This window comes from Aplidium turbinatum, chromosome 15, assembly GCF_918807975.1.
Source record: "Aplidium turbinatum chromosome 15, kaAplTurb1.1, whole genome shotgun sequence".
NCBI classification, from domain to species: domain Eukaryota; kingdom Metazoa; phylum Chordata; class Ascidiacea; order Aplousobranchia; family Polyclinidae; genus Aplidium; species Aplidium turbinatum.
In genome coordinates this window covers 3,384,741-3,410,057 of record NC_137486.1, presented here as the reverse complement: position 1 = coordinate 3,410,057, position 25,317 = coordinate 3,384,741, and the positions used below count along the sequence as shown (strand labels likewise).

Here is a 25,317-nt window from a genome sequence, read left to right as displayed (position 1 = left end):
ACTGGCTTCAACTTAACTATTGTGGATGTTTAGACAAATTAGACATCGATAAAAGTAACCCAGAAGCCAAAATATACATTATTATATCCCTAACGAAATATTTTCAAAAATAATTCAAAAACGTCAGCACTATAATGGGCTAAAGATAAATTTTATGCAGAATAGTAAGTATTTAATACGACGACAGTAACCCAGCATTTGTGATGCATTGGTCATTGACCACAAAGTATGGCCCAATTGGAACTAATTTGTTAAAACAAGATTAATTGTTTTCACGCAAGACAAAAAAAAAATTAAGAGTAACCTTTCAGATGTTTGCTGCCCTTTAACTCTGACGTCAATGGCGAGTGGATTTTCACAAACTTCATCGGGAAATATTTGTTGAATTCTCCCTAGCGTCTCATCATCACCACAATTGCTCGGGCTGTCGGTGTTGTACCACCTCGTCCATTCGATGCTACATTCTGAACAGATATCACAACAAAGTTGTCAATTAGTTTCCACTAGCTATTGTTCTCACGGTGTCTATCCTATCAAGTATCAACCATCTGTTTTATTCTTTCCCACTTAGCTTTATCATTAATAAACTAACTAAGGCTTGATTTCGGCTTGAGATAGGTTTGGGTTAAGATTAAAAGTCAGTCTCAGCAGGTAGCCTACTGTCAATATTGTAGATACGGACGTAACTTATTGGCCTACTGTAGGCTACACTTTAATTGTTGCACTTTATTTCCTTTAGTTTATGTATTTTCATTTTATGAAGGTAGAGCTTTCATTAAACATATTTAGAAGCACTATTAGTTAGTTCAATGTCTTTAGTAGAGATTTCGTGGCTTAAGCTACTTTAAATTTAGGCTATTTTGTTTTAAAGCATTGAGCTTCACAATATATTTCATACATAAATCTACTGTATTGAAATACTAAACTTCGAATTACACAATCCCTAAGCAGACAGGTGTGAATGCACTTAAACGTACTTTGTGTGGCGTCTTTTTCAAAGCAGGTTAATTCACCAATTTCGCTTGCTTCAAATATCTGAAAGAATCAAATGCATTAATTTTTTCAAATATCGTGATGAATACTCATAGATCATGCATGCAAAGGTAAGAAAGTCAATTTTTATGTTCACTTATTTAATTACTTGCTCAGACACAGTCTCAAAATCCGATGGGAGTAAAATTGACGAGTTCTTAAAACTTTGAATTGGTTTTAAAACGATTTTGCTCCCAACAGCAGACTCAGAGTTAACACCCTGATAGCTCAATTGGCAACGCATTTGACTAAAGGAACAAACAAATCATAAGACTTAGCAATGCTCTGTTTCGACTATCGGGGTGTGCGCTCAAGCAACGCACTTCAAGGAAAGCTCGACATTCAGCGGTATCTAATGGATGGAATAATTCACTGCCAACAACATTTCAACAATCAAAAACTTCGCTTTGTTAATCTTTGTGACTGACTAGGCCTGCATCAGTGGTTCAAAGCCTCTTCCAGAAAGCAAAACTACTAAAATCGAGATTGCAAAGAACTTTTATCCTTCCGAGGATAACGAGACTTACATTGCCAACTAAAACCACATAGCCTACCAGAAAACGTATCCTTATAAAGCTGCAAAGATTCTGAATGTATTTATAGTAAATGTATGATATAATATACCAGTAAATGTATCTTTATATAAAATTGAAGAGATTCTAAATATATTTATAGTAGCTAACTGCTCTTGGCTGATGCTGAGCTGCGTCGGAGTCTGCCTCGCTTTCTGACCTAGTCTTATTCTGAAACGATCCCTGTTCCATATCTAGAAAGCTAAAACCTCAATTGCTAAGGTAACAGGGATCAGTTGTCAGTAGATGTTACAGAAAATATATTTCGCACTTATTCAGTGCATCGTCAGTTCTCTATATTTATAGTAAATGTATAATATAATATACCAGTAAATGTATCCTTATCAAAAAGTTCAAGAGATTCTGAATGTATTTGTAGTAGGTTAAATGTATAATAGAATATACCAGGAAATGTACCTTTATATAAAGTTGAAGAGATTCTGAATGTATTTATAGTAAATGTATAATATAATATACCAGTAAATGTATCATTATATAAAGTTGAAGAGATTCTTAATGTATTTATAATAAATGTATAATATAATATACCAGTAAAATATCCTTATATAAAGTTGAAGAGATTCTGAATGTATTTATAGTAAATGTATAATATAATATACGAGTAAATGTATCCTTGTATAAAGTTAAAGAGATTCTTAATGTATTTTTAGTAAATGTATGATATAATGTACGAGTAAATGGACAATATAATATACTAGTAAATGTATCTTTATATAAAATTGAAGAGATTCTGAATGTATTTATAGTAAATGTATAACATAATATACCAGTAAATGTATCCTTATGTAAAGTTGCAGACATTCTTAATGTATTTATAGTAAATGTATAATATAATATACCAGTAAATGTATCCTTATATAAAGTTGAAGAGATTCTGAATGTATTTATAGTAAATGTATAATATAATATACCAGCAAATGTATCCTTATATAAAGTTGAAAAGATTTTGAATGTATTTATCGTAAATGTACAATAAAATATACCAGTAAATGTATCCTTATATAAAGTTGCAGACATTCTTAATGTATTTATAGTAATTGTATAATATAATATACCAGTAAATGTATAATATAATATACCAGTCAATGTATCCTTATATAAAATTGAAGAGATTCTGAATGTATTTATAGCAAATGTACAATATAATATACCAGTAAATGTATCCTTATATAAAGTTAAAGAGATTCTGAATGTATTTATAGTAAATGCATAATATAATATACCAGTAAATGTATCCTTATATAAAGTTGAGGAGATTCTTAATGTGTGTATAGTAAATGTATAATATAATATACCAGTAAATGTATCCTTATATATAGTTTAATAAAGTTTCTGAATGGATTTATAGTAAATGCATAATATAATATACCAGTAAGTGTATCCTAATATAAAGTTGCAGACATTCTGAATGTATTTATTGTAAATGTATAATATAATATACCAGTAAATGTATTCTTATATAAAGTTGAAAAGATTCTTAATGTGTGTATAGTAAATGTATAATATAATATACCAGTAAATGTATCCTTGTATAAAATTGAATAGAGTTTCTGAATGTGTTTACAATAAATGCATAATATAATATACCAGTAAGTGTATTCTAATATAAAGTTAAAGAGATTCTGAATGTATTTATAGTAAATGTATGATATAATATACCAGTAACTGTGTCCTTATATAAAGTTGAAGAGATTCTTAATGTGTGTATAGTAAATGTATAACATAATATACGAGTAAATGTATCTTTATATAAAGTTGAAGAGATTCTGAATGTATTTATAATAAATGTATAATATAATATACCAGTAAATGTATCCTTATATAAAGTTGAATACATTCTTAATGTGTTTATAGTAAATGTATAATATAATATACCAGTAAATGTATACTTATATAAAGTTAAAGAGATTCTTAATGTATTTATAGTAAATGTATAATATAATGTACCAGTAAATGGACAATATAATATACCAGTAAATGTATCCTTATATAAAGTTGAAGAGATGCTTAATGTGTGTATAGTAAGTGTATAATATAATATACGAGTAAATGTATGCTTATATAAAGTTGAAGAGATTCTGAATGTATTTATAATAAATGTATAATATAATATACGAGTAAATGTATCCTTATATAAAGTTGAAGACATTCTTGATGTGTGTATAGTAAATGTATAATATAATATACCAGTAAATGTATCCTTATATAAAGTTGAAGAGATTCTGAATGCATTTATAGTAAATGTATAAAATAATATGCCAGTAAATGTATCCTTATATAAAGTTAAAGAAGTTCTGAATGTATTTATAATAAATGTATAATATAATATACCAGTAAATGTATCCTTATATAAAGTTAAAGAAGTTCTGAATGTATTTATAATAAATGTATAATATAATATACCAGTAAATGTATCCTTATATAAAGTTGAAGCGATTCTGAATGTATTGATAGTAAATGTATAAAATAATATACCAGTTAAGTATCCTTATATAAACTTGAAGAGATTCTGAATGTATTTATAGTAAATGTATAAAATAATATACCAGTAAGTGTATCCTTATATAAAGTTGAAGAGATTCTGAATGTATTTATAGTAAATGTATAAAATAATATACCAGTAAATGTAGTAGTAATAAAGTAATGCTGATGCTCTTAAACCTCCGTTCTGGCTTTTCGAAGTTAGAAGAATGGCAGATCGTAAATTTCATTAGGCTACAGTTCATTGTTGAAGGATGCAACCAAAAGAACAAAATCTTAGTTACTAAAACTGATTGTTTTTATTTAGGGTACAGTAAATGTATCATTGTATGATGTTGAAGAGACCTGCTTGTATTTATTGTAGTAATGATCGCGCCAGTCTTGATAGCTGTTCTTCCATTCTTTCACCGCGGCTGTGTAAATTGTTTCGTCGCTTAGGCAAGCTGCAATAAATGATAGAATGTCATGAAGGCTTTCATCAAATATGAAAGGTCATTAATATTAAGAAATAGTCTGCTGTAATAGCACATGTTTTAAACATATGGCTTTGCAAATGAAGAACCAGCAAGGTCAAGCCGCAATAACTTAGGTATCGGCGTGTGCGCTTGAATACAGTATTTGCTGAACTGTTCATAATTCAGCTGCAACTATAAATCAAACACTAATTTGCACGCAAAATGTATCTCCAAGTGAAAACTTTATTTTAGTCTGTTTCTTGCGGTGACTGGGCTTGCGTCAATGGTTCGAAACCTCTATAAGTGTGTGAAGATATCAAGGGTAGCTTAAGCTTCCCAAAAAGTTTATTTCCACAATCAATAAGTCTCAAAAAGAAAGAGAGATGATTGATATAAGTTTACAAGGACTCTACTACCTGGACTGCACACTGTGCACAGGTTTTAAGTTCTCTTGTGACGTTTGGCTTCGATCACCGCAAGCCCGCGCGAGAAACTAAATTAGTCTCGCGCTTGCCTTCAGATGATCTCACATTTTTTGTAAGTTACACGTTTCATTTTTTGACTACGTTGAGAAAAAAGATTAGATTTTAGTTTGGTCGAGATAAAGTTGGTCGTTTTCTTTGTTTGTCAAAAAGTTGGTAAAAAAAGGAAGAAATAAAACAAAAGTTGCACGATAGTTTCTTTTTAGTAGCATAGCGTAAAAACTTAGAAGAAAGAAAAGAAGAAGTAGCCCGTTCGCGCACACTCTCACCTCTCCTGTCCAGCATCTTGCAGTTCTTGTCATCTACTAAGAACATTCCAACCGGACAATTGCACGTCACAGAGCTGTTTGATGACTCACACATGTGACTGCATCCACCATTATCGTATTTGCATTCATCTGCGTCATAATATGATACTTAGCATCGAATTATTGGGTATATCATGCCATACTTGGCTATATATGCAAATATATTTCTCAAGAGTATGTTTACGTCAACACTAATACTTGACAGAGTTGACAGGGATGCAGGAAGTGCATTTGGATCCGGACAAGGGATGATTTTGGGGCCCGAAGACTTTCCACTGGGTCCAGGAAGTTAAAGAAACCACCGCGAATTATTTGGATAAACTGCATTTTTTGTTAGGCTAAGGTGTTTTGAATTTGGGTCTGGGATCTCATTATCCCTAAGTTCAAATTATCTTCTCATCAACTCTGCTGACTAAAAACTAGCTCAGCTTAAGCAGAGTCCGACGTTCTAAACAAATAAACCACAGGATCAAGCTAAGCTTGTTTGACTCTCGAGGTGTGGGCTTGAGCAGCTCACTTCAAAACAGCTTTTTATTCAGTGTCGTTTAGTACATGGAACAATTATGAGGCAAAAATACTTTGACAAGCGGAAATTTGACTTCGCCAACATCAATCGCCTGACCTGGGTCAATGGTTCAAAATCTATACAAGTCTACACGTTTTTTCGCTCCAAAGAAAAAGATTCGCTCAATCAATCCCTTGAGGTTACATTAAAAACTTTTCCACTTTTTTTAACAACAAATTAGGGACGTATTTTCAGAGAATTTTAAGCTATTTTCACCTTTGTAATAACAGCCATGTCTTCCTTGTCTCATCCCACAATACTGATCATCATGACAACCCCCTTCGTCACACTCCCAGATGCCCTCATTGCATGAGCAGTGCTTCGAACAATTTTGATTCCAACCACACGTTCCGCTCTGGTGATCACAAAATAAGTCAGTTTTTAATGCAAAAAGCAAGCGTCAAAAACATGAAAGACAAGTCCAACTTATTATGTAACACACACACACAAGCGCACATACTTGCATGAGTGCATTAAAATTCTTACGACTCTAACAAGTTTCACGCTTCCAGTCAGTTATAAACATACTGTCGCTAAACGACCTTAGCTATTGTGAAGCGACTAAAAAACAAATCATAACAATTGAACAATCCAGAATGAAGTAACATAGATAAGGATAGTTTATTTCTATCCTGACATCAGGAGTATACTCAATACTGTAATTATTTTATGAACTGAAATCGTTGACTGATGTTAAAAGGTTTTAGGTGGTTTGCTGCATGTCATTTAAAGCAACTTACTTCCACGTAGTATCCTGTTTCTGGGTCTTTGCATCCACAATATTTATCTTCAACGCAACTTCCGTTGTTCCATAGCAGTCCATCCTTGCACACGCAGCCTGGAATAGCATATGAGTTGCATGTTTGTTTTGAAAGCGGAAGTTTGAAACATATTGACAGTACTAGTATTTTGACAGTATACTCTCCGCCCCGTTAGCTCAGTGGTTACGCACCCGGCTCAAGATCACGTTGCGCTGGTTCGACTCTCGGGGTGTGTGCTTGAGCAACGCATATCAGGATTGCTCTCTATTCAGCGGCACCTGGTGAATGGAATAATTCCCTGGCAACAAGACTTCAAGAATCAGAAAAACTTTGCTCTGCTTGTCTCGCTGACCGCCCCTGCGTCAAGAGCCTCTACAAGTATGCAAAACTACCAGGAATAACCTATCAAGGCTTTGTCAGTCCGAGGATAAAGATTCAAAACCAATCAATCATATTTTCATATGGGTGCGCCTCAACCGTCTCCGTACGGGCGTCGGGCTTTTCCGCTTAACCATGCACCAATGGGGAATGGCTTCTTCCTCCTCCTGTGAATGTGGTGCAGAGGAACAGACCGCAGACCACATCATCAATGACTGTACCATCTTCAAGCCACCTAACGGAGTGGAAGGTCTGCGCGTCATGGATGATGAAGCTAAAGACTGGCTGCTCTCTAGCAGCCTTCCAGTGTAGTCCGGGAACATCGTGCATCTGGGGTGGTAAAAGGATAGACCCTCGGCCCCAGAAGCTCAGACGACGACGAACCATATTTTGGACAATGTCATTTTGTGCCGCAAAACTCTCTTGGTTTAGTTTCGTGTTAAGTTTCATGTTAACAATTTCGCTTTTCTTCGGTTTAAAGTATCAATTTTCCTTAGCTTTCAAATTGAAATTGAAATTATACAAACACTGAAAACATCCAACTCAGAAAACACTTTGTAGTTTAATAAAGGTGGCAGTGAAACGTGAAACGTATTCTTCGAAGAGTTATTGTAACCTGTGTATTATTTATGCTTAAGTCGTCCAAATAATCTCAAAATTATACAACGCGTGATTTTTGCCTAGATTGAGCTTCAAAACTATTTTATTACGTGCCTATTTTGACATTTGACAATGGCGCATTGTATCCAACCCTCAATACGAGGAAGGAACATAATATTGATGATGGTTTTGACAGTATCGCAAATCAATCTTGATCGTTTCATAACGACCGAACCAAAATCCTTTCTTGCAATCCCTTTTTCATTTGGTAAATGCAACATCCTCAGAAACCCAAATCTAAGTTTCATATGAAAACAAAACAGGTTTGCTGATGCACCTACTTGGTAAGGCCGAGTTTGCAATAAAACAATAAAGTTAGGTTTATGTTGAAACAAGTAGCCTAACCTACCTAAGTAATTATTTTAAAAACATAGATTCCTGTGCTTACCTTCCCCAAGAGGTAGAGACCTTGAAAACTCATCAGAGGAACACATTGCTCCTTCCGGATCATCGCACGTTTTGACACATGCTGGTGCTTTCTTGGAGTATGTAGAGTTTGGAGGACAAACAAGATCTACAAAAGGTTGAAGATCTTGTGAAAAACAATGGTATAATACCAAAACAGAAAAATCCGTCCTATGTACATTGATTCAACGTCTACAGATGATGAAAATGACGAATTTTGCTTTCTGGGAGACTACTCTTCTAATACATAACTATGTAAGCAGGCCAGGCACAATGATTAAAGTAGTAAGAAATAGTGTAATATAAGCATAGTAATAATACTAATAGTTTAATTTAAGCATACACTTTAGCCACAACAACATAGGCCTACTTAAGTTACAACAAAGCACGATAAACAAGAACAATTTCAACAAAATATATTGTCTGCATGTCTAATTGATATCATGCTGCACATTTGTATTTGATGATTTTTCAACTATAGGAAAATGTGACAACGTGAGCTGTTTGAGGTACGACCATTTAGAATATTGGATAAAAAGATATGTTTGCATCGAAAACTAGAAAACGTGTTTTGGATGAGTTGTGTATACACAAAGGTTGACTTGCAGTGTCTTGATCTAAAATTTTAACTTTCAGTCATAAAATTGGGAGAAAAAATTAAATTTATTTCCAAAGAAGTAAAATTTTCCTCGTGAAACCTACAAACGCCTTGTGAAACCTACAGCAGCGTCTTTCTTACCAGAGCATCAGACCATAAGCTAAGCCGCTAGCGCTTTCCATACGTTTGTATAATATGTCATTTTGTAAAAGTATTTGCAGCTGTTTTGACAAGCCGATGTCAAATTGAATACCATAGCCGACCAACTCTGTGCAGTTCCCTGAAATATGCTTGTGTTTTCATTATTTTGTGAGAGGACTTAAATTCAACTTTTTGCTTTTTATTTTAATTTGAAACTTGAAATAAATCATTTATTGCCAAGTAGGTAACTAAAACTTACTCGATTCGAAATCCACTTCATCGAGGTCGTACGGACTGTTTCTGATTCTGCAGATCAAATTGTAGCTCACAATTGTGTTCTCCAAAATGTCAAGGTAAGATTTCTTTTGGCATAAGGCAGCAATGCAGGCTTTGACCACAGCTTGTGGAGGTACAGCTTCATGACAAGCAGCGTGCACTGATTCTGGGTCTGCAATCGCGCCACAAGAAAGGACGCTGGTGAACAAGTTGAAGTACTTTCGATTTTTGCAAGCACTTCTTATCATCTCGACATCATCCATTCTTGTGCCCTCAGCGCATCTGAAAATTGCAGACATGAACATAGTTAGCTATTTAAAAATTCATTAAAATCTTCATTTCAAAACTCTCGTAGACCATCAATAAACAGCACGTTATGAGAAAATGGAGATTGAGTCGCAATCCCATTTCTTGGTAATTAATTGTTTCGTCCTCGGTTGAGAATTGCTTGGACATTGTATCAGCGTGGGGTGCAGGTGACAGTGTGCATGGTATGTAGCCTACATTTTTTGTCGGATGAAAATTCAAATATTTTAGGTTCACTAAGCTCAGAGCTTCAGCACACAAATGAATTTACTCATTTTGAAGACGAAAATATTCAGAAGCACATTCAGGCGACTTTTAGTCGAAGAATTAACAGATAGTCTTTGTATGTTGATTATATTTTCTCATATGACTATAATCACAACTTAAAAGCATGACGTAGGCTACTTCTTGTCTTCGTCATCGCTGTTCTCTTCTTCTATCCTCCAGTAGTTTCCGAACTCAGTAGCATCATCAGTCACGTCATCAGTCGTGCCGATGGCAAAGTCGTTTTCAGGGTTTCCGTCAGAAAATCCACATAATCCCATTAATTTTTCTTGTAAATTTTGAGTTGCTGTCAACAACACCCTGAAAAGCAAACGGTTGTGATATTATTCTATGAATTTTGAGTGTAAAACATTATATGCCATAGCATGATAAGACATTAACCTAATTAGCCTTGTAGCTAATAACTCGCGACCTATCAGAGCGGAACTCTCTTGCGCGATTGTATTTTATTAAAGATGTAAAATGCGTTATAATTCTAATCTGTTCTAACTTTTAATTTATTCTAATAGAAGTTATTAATTTCAATAGCAGAAGCGCCAAGTGAGCTAACTTGGTTTTACCAAACCTTGAATATTAACGTTAATTTGCTACTCCTTCGTGTAATACCATGTTGAATCAACTTCTATGCTCAACCTTGTTCTATTTTAATGCTTTGTTATAAGTTTTGATTCTTCGTTTAAAGAATTTCGGTGAACAGCATAGTATGAAGGACGTTTGTTGTAGCAAAATCCTTTCAACGTTTTTACCGCATTATGGACATTTTTGAGGCAATTTAACAATTTTGTTGCATTTGAATTTATAAATTAAAGATTTTATTTTCAATATATTTCATAGCCTATCTTGTGTTCAACTGGAAATCACGAATCAGAGGAGAGAAAAGTTTTATTTTGTTTGTTGAATAGTACAATAATACAATTATAAACAATACAAATAAAATAGCATCACAACACAAATATTTTGTGATATTCTGAGATTTTAAATTCTGTAGTTTTGCTGCATTTTTAAACCAGCCTTATCAAGCTTTTATGTCTCAGAAAACCCTTGGCGGCGATAATCGCATTAACGCGTGCGCTATTGAGAAGCATTTCATCATCTAAAAGCTGCATCAGCTGTTTGGTAATAAATGAATCCTTTTCTGTTCAGTGTATAGCGTTATGTGGGATGTGCTGACAACATTAAGCGGATAATGCGGATTGTCTCAAAGTGGCCTTGCTATATCCTTTGTACAAACTTGCTACAACAGCTAAATCAAAGACTTTCGGCCAAAAGAATAAAGTTATCAACGATGACTTATATCGCAAACTTGAGCTGATTTCTCTTAAACTCACCTCGACCCTTGTGCACTTGTCCTTACGGTCAATCCAAACACAAATCGAATCGTTGTGAAAGTTGGCTGTGCTGAAATCTCGTACATTTGGGTCTTTGTTCCCGGTCGAACACGATGGCCGTTGACCTTCAAGAATTTAGACATGTTGTTGTTGTTGGTGGGTGGGGCAAAGAGGTACAATTAGCATATCAACAAGCAGTAAAATAAGCTTCTTAGTGCAAAAATGGCTAAGTGTGAATATGGACCATGAGTTGGTTCGTTCGTTCAAGTGATTGGTTTTTAGTTTAGACAAGCAGCAGTCATGGCCACCTAAAGATACGGCCTGATTTGTCACATTTTGCAGAAATTTCCAGGTTTTTCTAACTTTGGGCGAACGTTTAAATAAATTTTTCTAAAAATTAGATTTTTACGCTTTCTTTATTCTTTTCCCCAGATGACACAATAGGTTTTAACATTCTCACATGTTGAAAAACAAAGAAAATTTGATTTCGAAGATTTTAGTCAGACTGTTAATTTTCAATAACAGTCTGATTTTGCGTTTTTCAACTTACTTTTTCTCATTTTCTGCTTCTTCCCCAAGGCAACAAAAAAGTTTTATGTCATTAGGAAACCGCAAAAGTAAAAATATCTCAAAAAATGTCAGTCAAGCACTGGCAGTAGCTGTAATCAAAATCTGCAAAATGTGACAAATCAGGCCGCATCTCCAGGTGGCCATGCAGCAGTTAAGAAAAAAACACTGAGCGGTATCAATAGGATATGTTAGGACGTACCCCTCTGACTCCCTTTTGAAAGCTATGTATATCGGCTCTGTATATAGTTAATATGTTTTGTACACCTACCTATAGTATATAGTTACAGCTTATAACTCACATGCAAAGATCTTCCTCCATCTGAAACTACCATTTTCATATGGGAACCGATTCGGATGGTCAATGTGAACCCTGGATCTTCTACACACGACTCTGGAGACTCGTGCTTGTCAATTTCGACGGAAAAACTTGGAATATCGTCATCAGCGAAAGCCCTGAGCAAATTGAGACGAGACCATCAACTGACTCTAGTTTTGTGTTTGGCTGCTGGTTGGGAAATAGAGCCGCAATGACACGAATTTCCTTTTCCACGATAAATTCAATAATTAATTAAAGTGCTAGTTCAGGATAGTGCAATGTGCTCAAATAAGTCTCTTTTATCTGATTTGCTGAAAGAGCAACACAAGTCTTTGATCAATACAATCATTAGTTGTTATCACATACTGTATGATCACAATATGGAAGTCAAGTAAAGTCAATTCATTTTGTTTCAACAGCGCTATATATTAACAAACAAGCAGAGTAAATGTAATTGTCAAAACAATGCATTGTACAATTGTTGGTTAGATTATGGCGCAATCAGGATGGCAGCGAAAGACCATAAGCAGTCATCCAGTCAGCCACCACCCCATAACAGTAAATCTAACTACACATTCATACGCACAGGTGTGCAGAGGCAGGCACACTACTTCATTGAATAAAAAGGGTTTGCTACTGAGATTGAGAAACAACTGCTGTTGGTTTGAATCTCCATTCTCAGAGTGAGCAAGCCGAGGATGAAGACTCAAACCAGCGACCAAGAATTAACCAACGACCAATGTGTGATTGTGCATGCTACTTATACCCTACGCCTACAGTACGAAACAATTGTTTCTTGGGACGGATAAGTTACCTCGCAGCCTTCAGCTGGAACTGTGCATCACAAAACAAACACAAAACAAAGAACTGTACATCACAAAACAAAGTTTACTTGATTAACGTACAAGGCACAATCATACCAGTCATGAACGTACAAGACACAATCATACCATTGATGAACGTACAAGGCACAATCATACCATTGATGAACGTACAAGACACAATCATACCATTGATGAACGTACAAGACACAATCATACCATTGATGAACGTAAAAGGCACAATCATACCATTGATGAACGTACAAGACACAATCATACCATTGATGAACGTACAAGACACAATCATACCATTGATGAACGTACAAGACACAATCATACCATTGATGAACGTACAAGACACAATCATACCATTGATGAACGTACAAGACACAATCATACCATTGAGAAACAGTGCCGGATTAACCAAGTGCGGGGCCTGTAGCAGATTGATTTGATGTACAGATAATGACTGGAAAGTAATTGAATATTTTTTAGATTTGATATTTTTTAATTATAGTGTAGCCGCTCTTGCCCCATCGTGTTTCGCAGATAGTTTTTAATCAACTTCAATTTTGAAAATGATCTCTCTTCAGTACAATTAGTTACCATCATACATAGATAAATGCGTAACAAATTGTCAATGTTAGAAACATGGTGTCAATATTGTTTTCTTTAATCGAAGTGAAATAGTTGAGTTCTGGAGAGGAGCAATCAAAAGCAATGTGCTTTACGAATTGGTGTACTGTATACCTTGCGACGTGGCTCCAGCGCAGATTGTAAGCTGTCCAATACTGCAAGGAAAAACTTCCACCTGGAATTTGTCTTTAGTTGATATCCGTTGCATCTGAAACTGAACGGCCACTGCCTATCCATTCTCATCGTGCGTTCGATTTTGGACAATTCTTCTTGTGCTTAGGCCTATTGGTCGGTAATCCGGCACTTGAGTCAGCTTCTGCGCTTCTGATTCAAACTTAACGAATTGTTCTCTGAATGTCTGTAGGGATCCTGCCAAAGAGGCACACAACGCTGAAGCAATGTTGAGATTGTGCCGCTTTGTTTGAAGAGAGGCTTGACTTGCCTGGAAGCGATCGGGTAAGCTTTTTCAAAAAACCACTAAGATTCCAATTTCGAGCAACTCCATTTTCTCGAGGAGTCCATTTGCCTGCTGTCGACATTCTGTCTTTTGCACCCGATCATTCGCAAGTTTCTCCAGTGTCTCCTTTTTGAAAAAACGTTCTTTAATAACCTTAATGGCATCAGCTCTTGCGGACCATCTTGTTTCAGAGAGCTTCTTTAGCACTCCACCACCGGAACACTCCAGAACGGACCACCGGTGTGTTGAAACAGCAAAGAATAGCCTACATAGACATTTTCAACGAAGTCAAAGAACTGAACTGTTTTTGGATACGATTGTGCAGCGCATACACCAACTAGATTCAACGAATGAGCGTAGGATGGAACATATTCTGCAATAGCACCATTTTTTTTGACAAGTGTCTGTAGGCCTACTCCGTTAGGCTATATTTCCGCTCGTGTTGGACGCGTTGGAATAACTCTGTCCAAAGCAATCGGCAAGATTGATACTCTTCTCACTGATGTACAAGTACAGTCGAATAATCTTTCAAACCACTAGTATCGTGGGCTCGTGGCACTCGATCAGGCAGTTGCCTCCAGCGGAAATTATCGGTTTTTAAAGTTTACAATAATTAGGAAGGGATAAATAAGTCGTTGGGACTTAATAATTTAATCCTACAACTATAATATTCTCCCATGCCATTCCAGTTTGCAAGTCAAAAATTACATACCAACTATATTCGACAGTTTTTTGCAAAAAAAAAAAACGTTTTGTTCACCAAGCGCGGGGCCTTGTGAAGCGCGGGACCCGTAGCAGCTGCTACATCTGCTACTATAGTTAATCCGGCCCTGTTGAGAACGTACAAGGCACAATCATACCATTGATGAACGTACAAGACACAATCATACCGTTGAGAACGTACAAGGCACAATCATGCCAGTGATGAACGTACAAGGCATAATGATACCATTGATGAACGTACAAGGCACAATCATACCAGTCATGAACGTACAAGGCACAATCACACCATTGATGAACGTACAAGGCACAATCATACCAGTGACGAACGTACTAAGCACAATGATACCAGTGGAAATCTAAACACGTTGTGATGTTCTTTCACTAGTCTTCCTTAAAGTTGTAACTGTTTTGCCTGAGCCATACTTGAGCGCCAGGTAAATAAAGTTCTAGAAATCATTTAGATAATTATGTAAAAGACATTTCATCCACGAATTGACGAACCAATCATACCTGGTTAAAATGTAGGAACAGCCTCCATTGAAATTGAACTGTTTTCCGTCGAAAGTGGAAATGTATGTAGCGCCCCAGAGCACACAGTTAGTTTCCTAATGTACAAAACATCCCGTAATCAATAAAACTAACGAGTTATTCAATCCTCTTTAAAATTGTTTCTTTCGATTGGACGGTTGGAATGCTATAGGGTTCGTTGATACAGATTTACTTTTAAGTTTAAATTTTGTTGTCTATTGTAATGGCACAAACATGCTCCAAGGCTCACCGTTGGCCGGCATTCGAACGTATCTCCTACAGCAGTACACTTGTTCCCGTCGTCACATCTGGCATCTCGGCATTCGTATTTGTTTGGCCCAAAACAGCCACATCTCGTGGTGCAATTACTGTCAGTTTCACTGTAACCTGGTATGTGTATCAAATTAAAGTTCGTAAGCTACAAAACGGACACATTTAATAATGCTTTTTTTTTATTTGCGCCCATTGCGAAACACACAGTACACTACGATCACAGATGCGATACAACAGACGACAGGAAGCAACGAAGTGACATATAGTCTTCGAGTCAGCTGCTCCCCTTAGTTTGGCTTGCCATTAAGTGTCTTTGCCGAGACACAGCTGCGTGCTCTGGAGCGGTGTCGAACCCACGTCCTTTCGAAAGTCGCGCAGACGTTCTCACCACTCGGCTACGCAGCCGACATTTGCCAATTCACTAGTCTACTAAGTAAAATGACCGATTATGTATGTGCAAAGTAAAAACAAAACGAATGAATGTGTAATCAAATAAAATACCTTGTGAGAGATATCCAAGCATTTGATTGTAGCAACCACAATTTTGTGGTCTTACGCATTCGCCTTGACTCCAAACATAACCAAAGTTGCATTCACATCCTTCACTTTTTGGTATCCCACAACTGAATGATGAATGTTGATATCAAAGTGAAATGAAAATAACTAGGAAGTGTTTGCAGAAGCAACACTTTGAATTGTTAGTAGTTTTTCTACTGTAGTTATGCAAAATGTAAGAAAATACTTAAAATATCCTCAGTTTTCAAAAGAAAGCGATAAGGCCTGTAAATGGTGAAGACATATTTGCATAAAAACGTGTTATTAGTAGAATTGTTCTTATTTATATTGTAAAACTATAAACACGCATAGCTCAGCAACAATGCGACATTTAATTTTATAGAATAAAAATAAATAAAGCGAACATTTTCGACTATACTGTAGCCTACATTATAGTCCCTTTCAAGCCTTTAAAAGAAAAAATAATCATTGCGTAAGAAAATTCTGGAGAAACACAACACAACATCAAAAATATTGTTTAGTCTAAACATTGAAAGATTGCCTATCATGCTTACATTTACATACCACATGACTCCACAATACAACGGATCAAGTAGAGAATTAAGTTCAGAGGAGAAGTATCCAGGGAGATTGTACAAGATCTGGTAGGGTCATTTTGTATGTGAGCAGAATAGGCAGTCTTTCAATGTTTAGATTAAACAATGTTTTGATGTTATACTGTGTTTCTCTAGTAGCCTATTTTTTTTATACAATGGTATAATTATTTTTTCGTTTATAGGCTTGAAAAGGACAACTTCGAAAACGTTCGCTTCATTTTATTTTTGTGTTACAGTGTTAAATGTTGTTTTGTTACTTAACTATGTCTGTTAATGATTGAAAAAATAACCTCAGTACCCAAGTTATATTTAAGAAAAATGTGAACACTGTAATATTTGTAAGAACTCCCAAGTTATACTTTGTAAAACTGATGACCATTCGTTTAATTAAAAAATGTAACACTATCCATGGTTAACCAGAGCAATAGAAAAGGCTAAAAACTAATTTGATTTTGCATATAGCATACGATGTAATTAACTAACTTTATACAATATATCCTTCCTTTAGCCTACTAACAAAGTTAAACAACTTGAAAGATTGATCAGAAACACAGTCAAGGTCTGACCTGTCTTGAGCAAACTGGTTCAAGCACGTGTTAGGGCAAGCGGAAGTACAACCTTCGTAGTGGGAATTCTCAGGACATATTAGAGGAGGGATTCCAATTATTTCTCGCCAGTTGCATGGGCCAAAACTTAGATCCAAAACTCGTTCTATATCATACACCAAATTTACAAGAACCTGGAATGTTTGAGTAATGACGTCAAATTATGGAACATTACGGTGCATTTGTGTGAAATTGTAAGTCGTCACCAAATCATACATGTTCGTTTTCATGCGTTGGCGTTGCCTTTGGCTATTGTTTACTGAGTGGCCTGGGTTATGACATAGCCAGATAGCCTATAACGTAACCTCATTGTGCCAGGATCCATTAAATCTTTGAATTAGAGGTGATTGTCTTCAACAGTATTGTGCATAAAAAACATGACAAACTAGATCAGCAGGCATTTTAGATTCGTAAATTTATGAAGCTACGAAAACATCAACATGTATCTATTCCTTCCTCTCTTACATCTTCGAAACTGCTCAGGGAACCATTGGTGGCACACAGGTCGAAGACACAATCGTTGAAGTAAGGCACCAAGTCGATTTCTGCTGATATGTTGGCAAATATCTCAGAGTAGATCTTTCCACAGTACTCGTTGCTCGCGCTTGAAAGGTAAAAAAGAAAAAGTTTATTCTTTGCAAAGAAATACTAGCCAAGATACTAATTGATGATAAGTTGGTGATACCAGTACTGATATGTAAGCTTTTTCTTAAACTTAGAAGAAGGCCAACATTTTCTAAACAACAAACTTTTTTTTAGGTTAATAAACTAACTTAATTCATAAACAAATACAGTCTAGAAACCGCAAGGCTTTTAACATAAAACTGTTAAATGCCGTGTGGTGTCTAGGGTGTATTTGTTTATGGCTTAAGAAAATCACCTCTTTACCAAAGTTGAAAGTTAACTCAATGAATTAACAAGATGCTTACTATAATTCTTCCTGTTCTGAAGAGCAAACAAATGAATCAGGAATTCCAGTGTCATTGCAATATCCTATGCGGTAACTATCAGCAAATTCGTTTACATCTTTGGTAATGTTCCCATTCATCATCGTGAAGTTACCGGTGACGTTGTCATTACGAGTTCCACACAATCCTACAGCCTGATAAACAATCCTGTTTGTTATTTGAGGTCGATGTGTTCAATCGGAAAAATGATTTCAAACCGTCTGTGATTAACCAAACTGCTCTATTTTGCTTTATCAGTGTCAAAGTGTCACCCGGTGATTCTCAAGTAGAGCCAGATGCTGAGGAAGTTTTGAGGCTTTGAAACATTTCCTTTTGTTTAAAGCAAAATCTTTTTGTTGTATTTTTTCGTTTCATTTTGAAAAAAGGTAATTTTCATTTCGTTGTGAGTTCAAAACAAAACAATTTGCCAAATGTTAAAGGTTCAACGTTCAAGAAATACAAAACATATTTTAATTTGTTTCTATGCAAACGTTGCTGGCATGATTTTGTTTTGGATTAACTTTTTTTAAATTTTATTTTGTTTTCGCTCTACTCCCCCGAAACAAAATGGCTCCAAGCAGTCCCGCTGGTTACACCATGAACGCTTATGTATTTGGTAAACTTTCACTCATACCGTACTAATCCTTCATGCCCATCGTGTGATGGGACACAAACGTATATTCAATGGCCATCCAACAATGCTCTGTAATCTAATAAATTCAAAACTACACAAAAGGTGATCGAGAGTGTAAAAGTAACCACCTCTGCAGCCATGTTCTCTGGGACCACAATGCGAACGCTCCCGTGAGTGAAAGCGATTTCAATTCGGCCAATGTCAGCAACAATTTGATTTCCCCTTTTAAAGATTTGAAATCCTCCTTCAAAAGTGTCGAGAATTTGTTCACCATTTGTAAAAAGTCCTTCAATCTGAGAAGAAATAAGAAAGAGATGAGCTAAAAGTTAAGCTTAGAACTCAGTTCACTGGAACAATCAGGCGTTTAAAATCAATCACTTATTATATCATATATTTACATATGTTCAATATTGACAACAATGAATATATTTATATCTCAAACTTATTAGTTGTCATTTCGATAAAAATTTCTTATAAAAATCAGTACTTTTTCACAATGATTTGTGAAATCAAGCTTCATGTGAAGATTGCCGTCGTCGTATGAGCCTCTGGGACCGAAGCTTTATTCTTTTACCATCCCAGATTCACGATGTCTCCGGACTACTAGAGAGAAGCCAGTATTTTGTTTCATCATTCAAGACAAGCAGATCTTCCACTTTTTTAGGTGGCTTGATGATGATGCAATCGTTGATGATGTGGTCTGTGGTCTGTTCCTCAGCACCACATTCCCATAAAAAAGAGGAGGCCATTCCTCAGTGGTGCATAATTGAGCAGAAAAGCCCGACACCCATACGGAGGCGGTTGAGGCGCACCCATGCCTGTCTCTACAGGGTCAGACCGGCGGGACGGGTCCGCCCAATTAGCCGCAGGGATGCTTTGCCTATCAGCTTCGTTGATCACAAGTTGAGCGGTTCACACGAATGGGTGTCTTGATTTCAGTCGACAAGGGTATTCTGTTAGGGGAACAGAAATCTTGCATTTGAGATGGTTGGGCTCCAATGCCCGTCGACCGAGAGACAGAGTGGCTTCTTTGCAATGAAGCTCAGCGGGTTGGATGCCAGCAAGGATGGGAAGTGGGAACGTTGTCGAATAGTGTGGGACTCAGACACCAGCTCACTGTGCGCAGAGCGCTGTTGAATGTTGATGGCAGTGTTGATGTTGTGGCAGTAAGCACTGCGGCACCAACCAGGTGCACAGTACTCTGCTGAGAAGTAGACAAGGACTGGGGCTGCTATATGCAAAGTGTCAGCCCTCGCTCCCCAGCTGGAGCCTGCCAAGCGCAGCGGGCGATGAAAGTTTCTTGCTCAGTGATACGAAATGGTGGCGGTACGTGAGCGTCTGAGCGATCTCTCTAATGTCCCACCGAGGTATTTTGGTTCGGGGCAGAAGAACAGTGACTTTCTGTTGTTTAGGACATTCAGCTCACAATCAGCTTCCCGGTTATGTAGATGGAAAGCTGCTGCCACAGGTTTGGTTTCGCTGAGTTTCAGTCGCAATTTCTAGAGACAAGCTGAAAGGGTTTATACGTCCTTGCTCAAAGTGTCTTGAAGATTTTCGCACGATTTTGTGGAGTGGGAAAGATGCTGAGTCATCTTGCGTCATTTTTAATTTTTCTCACCTTTGCTGCTGGTTGGTTGCTGTCAAAGAAGTCACCGAGAGTGATTGTGACGTTTGTCGTCTGCGCGTAGTTGAAATTGATACGGACAGCTTTGATATAAGAAACTTTAGTGTTGCCATCTCTGTTTTCATTTTCAGCTGAAATCGACATCCCGCCAAAACGAGCCAACAAGTAAGTACAGCGGCCCTGGAAGTCGAATAATTTTCCGTTGAATGCCACGTAGTGTGGATCGCCAGAAGCTTTGCAAGTGGCAAAACCTGTAATTGAAATGCAGCAATTCAGCAAAAAGCTACCACCATGACGAAATCACAGATATACGCTGCTACAGAGCAGGACTCTAACAAAGAGAGGTCAAGGTCATTTGCCTTCAAATTTTATACATGGAAAAAGTAAGGCGCGCAATGACTTGACAAAATGAGACAGTTAGATTCAGTTTTTGCAATGCACAAGTTTGAACTTAGCAGCTGTTTGAATAAAAAAAATGATAACCTGCCATAGGTTACAAGTCAAACATAGATTGACTGCCAGCATACTGATTTATGTATTTGACCTTTTTAGACGACAGAATTGTCTCATCACTTGATGTTGTGCCTGGTCTATTGTGCAATAAATTGTCATTGTATCTGAATAATTAGTACCAAGAAATAATCCAACTTTACCACTCTCACTTTATTATGTGAACGATTGTGTGTGTTTTATTAACTCAGATAGTCAAGCATGCCACGTTTATTGATTCAAAAGATGTTAATACTTTGCACTGACGCCATTTTACACCCAACTGGTGTGAAATATAAACTATTATTAATGTTATTAGTAAGTACTTGTTTGCGTAATATAAACAATTCTTTGCTACTCACTCAAAGGCTCGCAGCCTAGCTTGCCGGTTTGCTTAGAAATCCTACACGTTTCTCCCATGTCACAGTTGGTGCTGCTGCAGTTCAGGAATCCGTTCTTGCACGAGCAGAATGAGGTGCATCCCAAATCATAGAATTGCTCCCCAGCCTAAATACAAGAACCCCATGAAAGTGCGGAAACTTCAGATTTGACAACATCCACAGTTAACGAGTGATGGGATTCTAATATATCAACAACTGGTTCTCTCACCAGTAGAATGTTATGTTGACATGAAAGCATTGATCAAGGTAGCACATAACACCACAAGCTAGGCTACATACGCTTATAACAACCAGTCTGCGGAGTTTACTAAAATTTCAATAACAGGTTCCAGCAAACCTGATAAGTTTTACACGATGTTAGCTGTACTGCTGATTTTTTTTAGAGCAGTGATTTTTAATATTGTTTTTGAGCTGCGTTGAAATTACAATGTAGTGGTTCAGAGCCCTATTATGGCCATTGCCCCTTTCAAAGAATCATCGAGTTTGCAAGCCGCTAAATCTAAAGTATAGAATGGCCCAAAGTACAAATTTTACAATAACTTTTTTAAATGTATAAAATTTAATATTTAAATGTGTAGCTTACGCTTATGTACAATCAATGTATCTATGGATCCATCGAAATTATTCACAGTCTCCCAATGAGACTCAATTCGAAAATCACTTTTTGTCGTATCCGGGCTTACGCCTAGTGATTGAAAATGCGGACTGGAAGGCAAGGAAGCCAACCTTTCAAGCATGCCTTAAGTACCTTGCCAAAGATACAGTCACATGCTCTTGAACGATGTCGAACCGGTGCTTTTTTGAACGTCATACCAGGGCTTTCACCACTCGGCTAAGTAGCCGACAGCTAAACAATTAACTTAGTTTGATGCCGCAAAGTTTCGCGTGGTCTTCCAATTCAATCTGTCTCAATCACTGTAGTTCTTTTCAGCTAATGTTTGTCGTATCCAGGCTTACACCCGGTGGTTTAAGATTAGATTAAGTGGACGGGAAGGAAAGGAAGCCAACCTTCATGTCCACCTTCAGGCATACCTTTAAGTGTCCTGCCAAAGACACAGTCACATGCTCTTGAGCGGTGTCGAACCGGCGCCCTTTTGATTGCCGTTCCAGTGTTTTCACCACTCGGCTATGCAGCTAATAGTAATCGACAATGTTCAATAATAATCGCTGGTCTAAGAACACTCACCTTGTAATATTTTCCTGCAGATGTGCATCCACAATTGGAAAGAGGAACACAATCTCTTCCTGACAAAACGTACCCGTCGTTACAGACACAACCTTTCAAAACAAAACAATGTTTAACGTAAGTAGCCTTGCAAATAATCTACAGTACAATGGTAGACAGCTTTTGATAAAATCAAAATACCAATTATGGGCTGCATGCAAAAGAAATTGAAAAACAATCAGCACAAAAAAGTTTGTATTGTTTGTAAAAATCAGGTAAAAATATATTGCTTTGACCAAGTTATCAGTGTGGAACAAAGTTAAATACCAAACAAAATGTATTATTGTTTTTTGGCTTCCTTTAGTACGTGGCTACTGTTATGGTTTGTGTGAATTCGTCGATTAGTAGCCTGAATACCGTAATTTTAAAGCAATGCATTGTCGGTCAATGATTACGCTGGTCTACACGATTTTTGCTCTATGATTATGAACTTTGAAAACTGATTTAGAGTAATTTTGGGGTGCTGAATCCGAATCTGACCTTAGATTTATCCTATCACGTCAGGTTTGTAAAATATGATAACACCAAATTGTTACTTTTGTCAAAAGTGGAAGATTTGACGTTGCTTTATTCAGACGTTACGTTATTCAGCTAACTCAAGTTTATAAACAGATTGACCTCAAATAGTATAAGAGCTTTTTGGTGGAAGCATTAAACATTCTTTCGTATTTTTTGTATAAAACTTGTTTTTATCTTTGGGTTTCTGCGCAGATATTTATCTGAAACCATAAATTCGTTTTCAGATCCTTAACGCCGCTATGTTCGCTTCTAAACTGACCTAATGAAACCAAACCATTTCTGTACACTGGAACTGAGTACAAGTAAAGGCAAAAATACAAATAATGCCAGGTAAATTAATCCATGAACTTAAAACTGTAAACTTTAAGGTTTTACCTAAACTATGCGTTACCTGCAACGGGTGGTGTTGCGCATCTGCTAGCCTGGGTAGGCGCTTGGCAAGTATTAGGACAACTTGAACCTTCATGCTCGTAGTGGGAGGAGCTCGGACACGCAATCTCTGAAAAGACAAAATAAATTTTTCATTTTAAAATCATCCAAGGACTCATTCCACATGTTTATTGGTTCAAAAACTTTCTTGCGGTTTGTAATTGCGGCCTGGTTGCTATTTTTCAATTTTAGATTTTTTAATGAAAACTAAAATATGATCACCTCTCTTACTCATTTCAATTAGTTAGGGGGCGAAGGCAAAGTTGTAATATCTTATGTGCTTGTAACGCATCACTCTTTGATTTACCAAAAATGAAAAAGTATAACAAAGTAAATATGAACGGGTGTGAAATAATTTTATGTTTAATCAAAACTTCTATTCAGGAAGATCAAGAAAGTATCGGGGAGCGTAACTTACGCCATCTTGCTTCTCAGAGTAGGGGTGGGTTATGCAAAATTGCTGCCAGATCTTATGCATGTTTTCTGACCAAAAGTTATTTTTAATCCCATAGTTCAAATATCAGTTATTTCGTTCCAGTCAAGTCTTGACCAAGGATTTTTAAACCTTTACGTATTAATTTAAAGTGATCTGTTGTCAACTCATCGATCAAGTGCAAGTCTGGATTAAAAAAACAAGTTATCAAAGTATGCTAATGCTTTTGAAAAATTGGTTGGTTGGTTTTGAATCTTTATCCTCGCACTGACAAAGCCTTGATTGGTTATTCCTGGTAGTTTCGCATAGTTGTAGAGGCTTTTGACGCAGGGCCGGTTACCGAGATTGACAGAGTGAAATTTCCGATTGTTGAAGTCTTGTTGTCGGGGAAATATTCCATCCATTAGGTGCCACTGAGTGTAGAGCAGTCCTTAGAATGCGTTGCTCAAGCGCATACCCAGAGAGTCAAACCAGCGCTGCTTGATGTTGAAGCTTCTTCGTTCACGAAGTCATGCGCCAACAAACTGAACTACTGGGGCGGACTGTTTAGACCAATTATACCTTTACTTGAAAAGAACTCACAAATGTAATAAACATTACACTTATAACTTGCCACATCCAGACATACCATCCTCAAATAAACTAATGATGTTGTGCAACAGTAACTTGTTTTGTAAATTCATAGTTTTTTAGGTTGTAGCTTAATTGCTCTAAACAGCTTAAAATTCTAGACATTACTACACTGATGAATTAATAAATTAAAGTTGTAAGGTGTTTTGGACTTTAGTTGTTTGCAAATTTTGAAACTGATTTGACAAACAGGCATTACGTTTCTTTCGAGCAAGTCAAAAATAGCGTTTATGTTGAAAACAATTTGGCAATACTATTATTTAACGCACCCTACTCTGAAAAAGTAGTTGCGTATCCCGCACTTCTAGAAATTTCTGCTTCTAGTAGCCTGCTTGTTGTGAAAATACACAATGTTTGTACCTTAGCAAGTGAGAGTTGGATTACCATTTTATACAACATGTGTGTATTATACCTCATGTACATAAAATCTATTCCAGAAAGGGGATGTAGCAATTAGCTAACAAGTAAAAGCACTGCAATTCTGTTCATTTCCATACTTAACAATATTGAACCTGATGATTGTTTTGGAAAAGTACTTCAAGCAGTGCTTAAGTTTGCATGTTAGTTCTTTATTGCCTGCATATTGCATGTATGGGAAGTGTTTCTTCCTAATAGGCCTCTTATTCTCACATACCTGTATCAGTTTCTTTCCTCCAATCACACACAGTAATTCCACTTGCCTGACATGAGTCAGCATATTTGGAAAGAGCTTGTTCTAAAACTTGCTTGTCTCCTATTGTAACGCACAGGTCGAAAACGCAATTCTAGAAATACAAGGTAATACTCGACAATATTTCTAAGTTTAATGTGTCATCCAATTAGCCTAGAATAAAATAAAAAACATGTAAATTATTTTCTTCTTTCATGTCCATAAAAAGCAGTTAGAGTGTG

At 36.5% G+C, this 25,317-nt stretch overlaps 1 protein-coding gene across 1 annotated transcript in view; it reads right to left on the bottom strand.

Moving 5' to 3' along the window:
* Positions 1 to 25,317, bottom strand: part of LOC145784536 (zonadhesin-like) — a 54,589-nt gene that overhangs the window by 1,646 nt on the left and 27,626 nt on the right. Inside the window, exons 21-43 of the mRNA XM_082596378.1 lie at positions 25,061 to 25,190; positions 23,326 to 23,433; positions 22,377 to 22,468; positions 21,152 to 21,296; positions 20,295 to 20,551; positions 18,805 to 18,969; positions 18,025 to 18,197; positions 17,561 to 17,699; positions 17,057 to 17,229; positions 15,880 to 16,001; positions 15,356 to 15,492; positions 15,088 to 15,182; positions 11,924 to 12,077; positions 11,055 to 11,179; positions 9,847 to 10,026; positions 9,119 to 9,417; positions 8,104 to 8,229; positions 6,657 to 6,754; positions 6,133 to 6,271; positions 5,313 to 5,441; positions 4,452 to 4,549; positions 978 to 1,035; positions 305 to 464 (exon numbers count right to left, since the gene is read on the bottom strand). Coding sequence (XP_082452504.1) covers positions 305 to 464; positions 978 to 1,035; positions 4,452 to 4,549; positions 5,313 to 5,441; positions 6,133 to 6,271; positions 6,657 to 6,754; positions 8,104 to 8,229; positions 9,119 to 9,417; positions 9,847 to 10,026; positions 11,055 to 11,179; positions 11,924 to 12,077; positions 15,088 to 15,182; positions 15,356 to 15,492; positions 15,880 to 16,001; positions 17,057 to 17,229; positions 17,561 to 17,699; positions 18,025 to 18,197; positions 18,805 to 18,969; positions 20,295 to 20,551; positions 21,152 to 21,296; positions 22,377 to 22,468; positions 23,326 to 23,433; positions 25,061 to 25,190 — 3,302 coding nt within the window. The remainder of the gene's footprint in view (positions 1 to 304; positions 465 to 977; positions 1,036 to 4,451; positions 4,550 to 5,312; positions 5,442 to 6,132; positions 6,272 to 6,656; positions 6,755 to 8,103; positions 8,230 to 9,118; positions 9,418 to 9,846; positions 10,027 to 11,054; positions 11,180 to 11,923; positions 12,078 to 15,087; positions 15,183 to 15,355; positions 15,493 to 15,879; positions 16,002 to 17,056; positions 17,230 to 17,560; positions 17,700 to 18,024; positions 18,198 to 18,804; positions 18,970 to 20,294; positions 20,552 to 21,151; positions 21,297 to 22,376; positions 22,469 to 23,325; positions 23,434 to 25,060; positions 25,191 to 25,317) is intronic.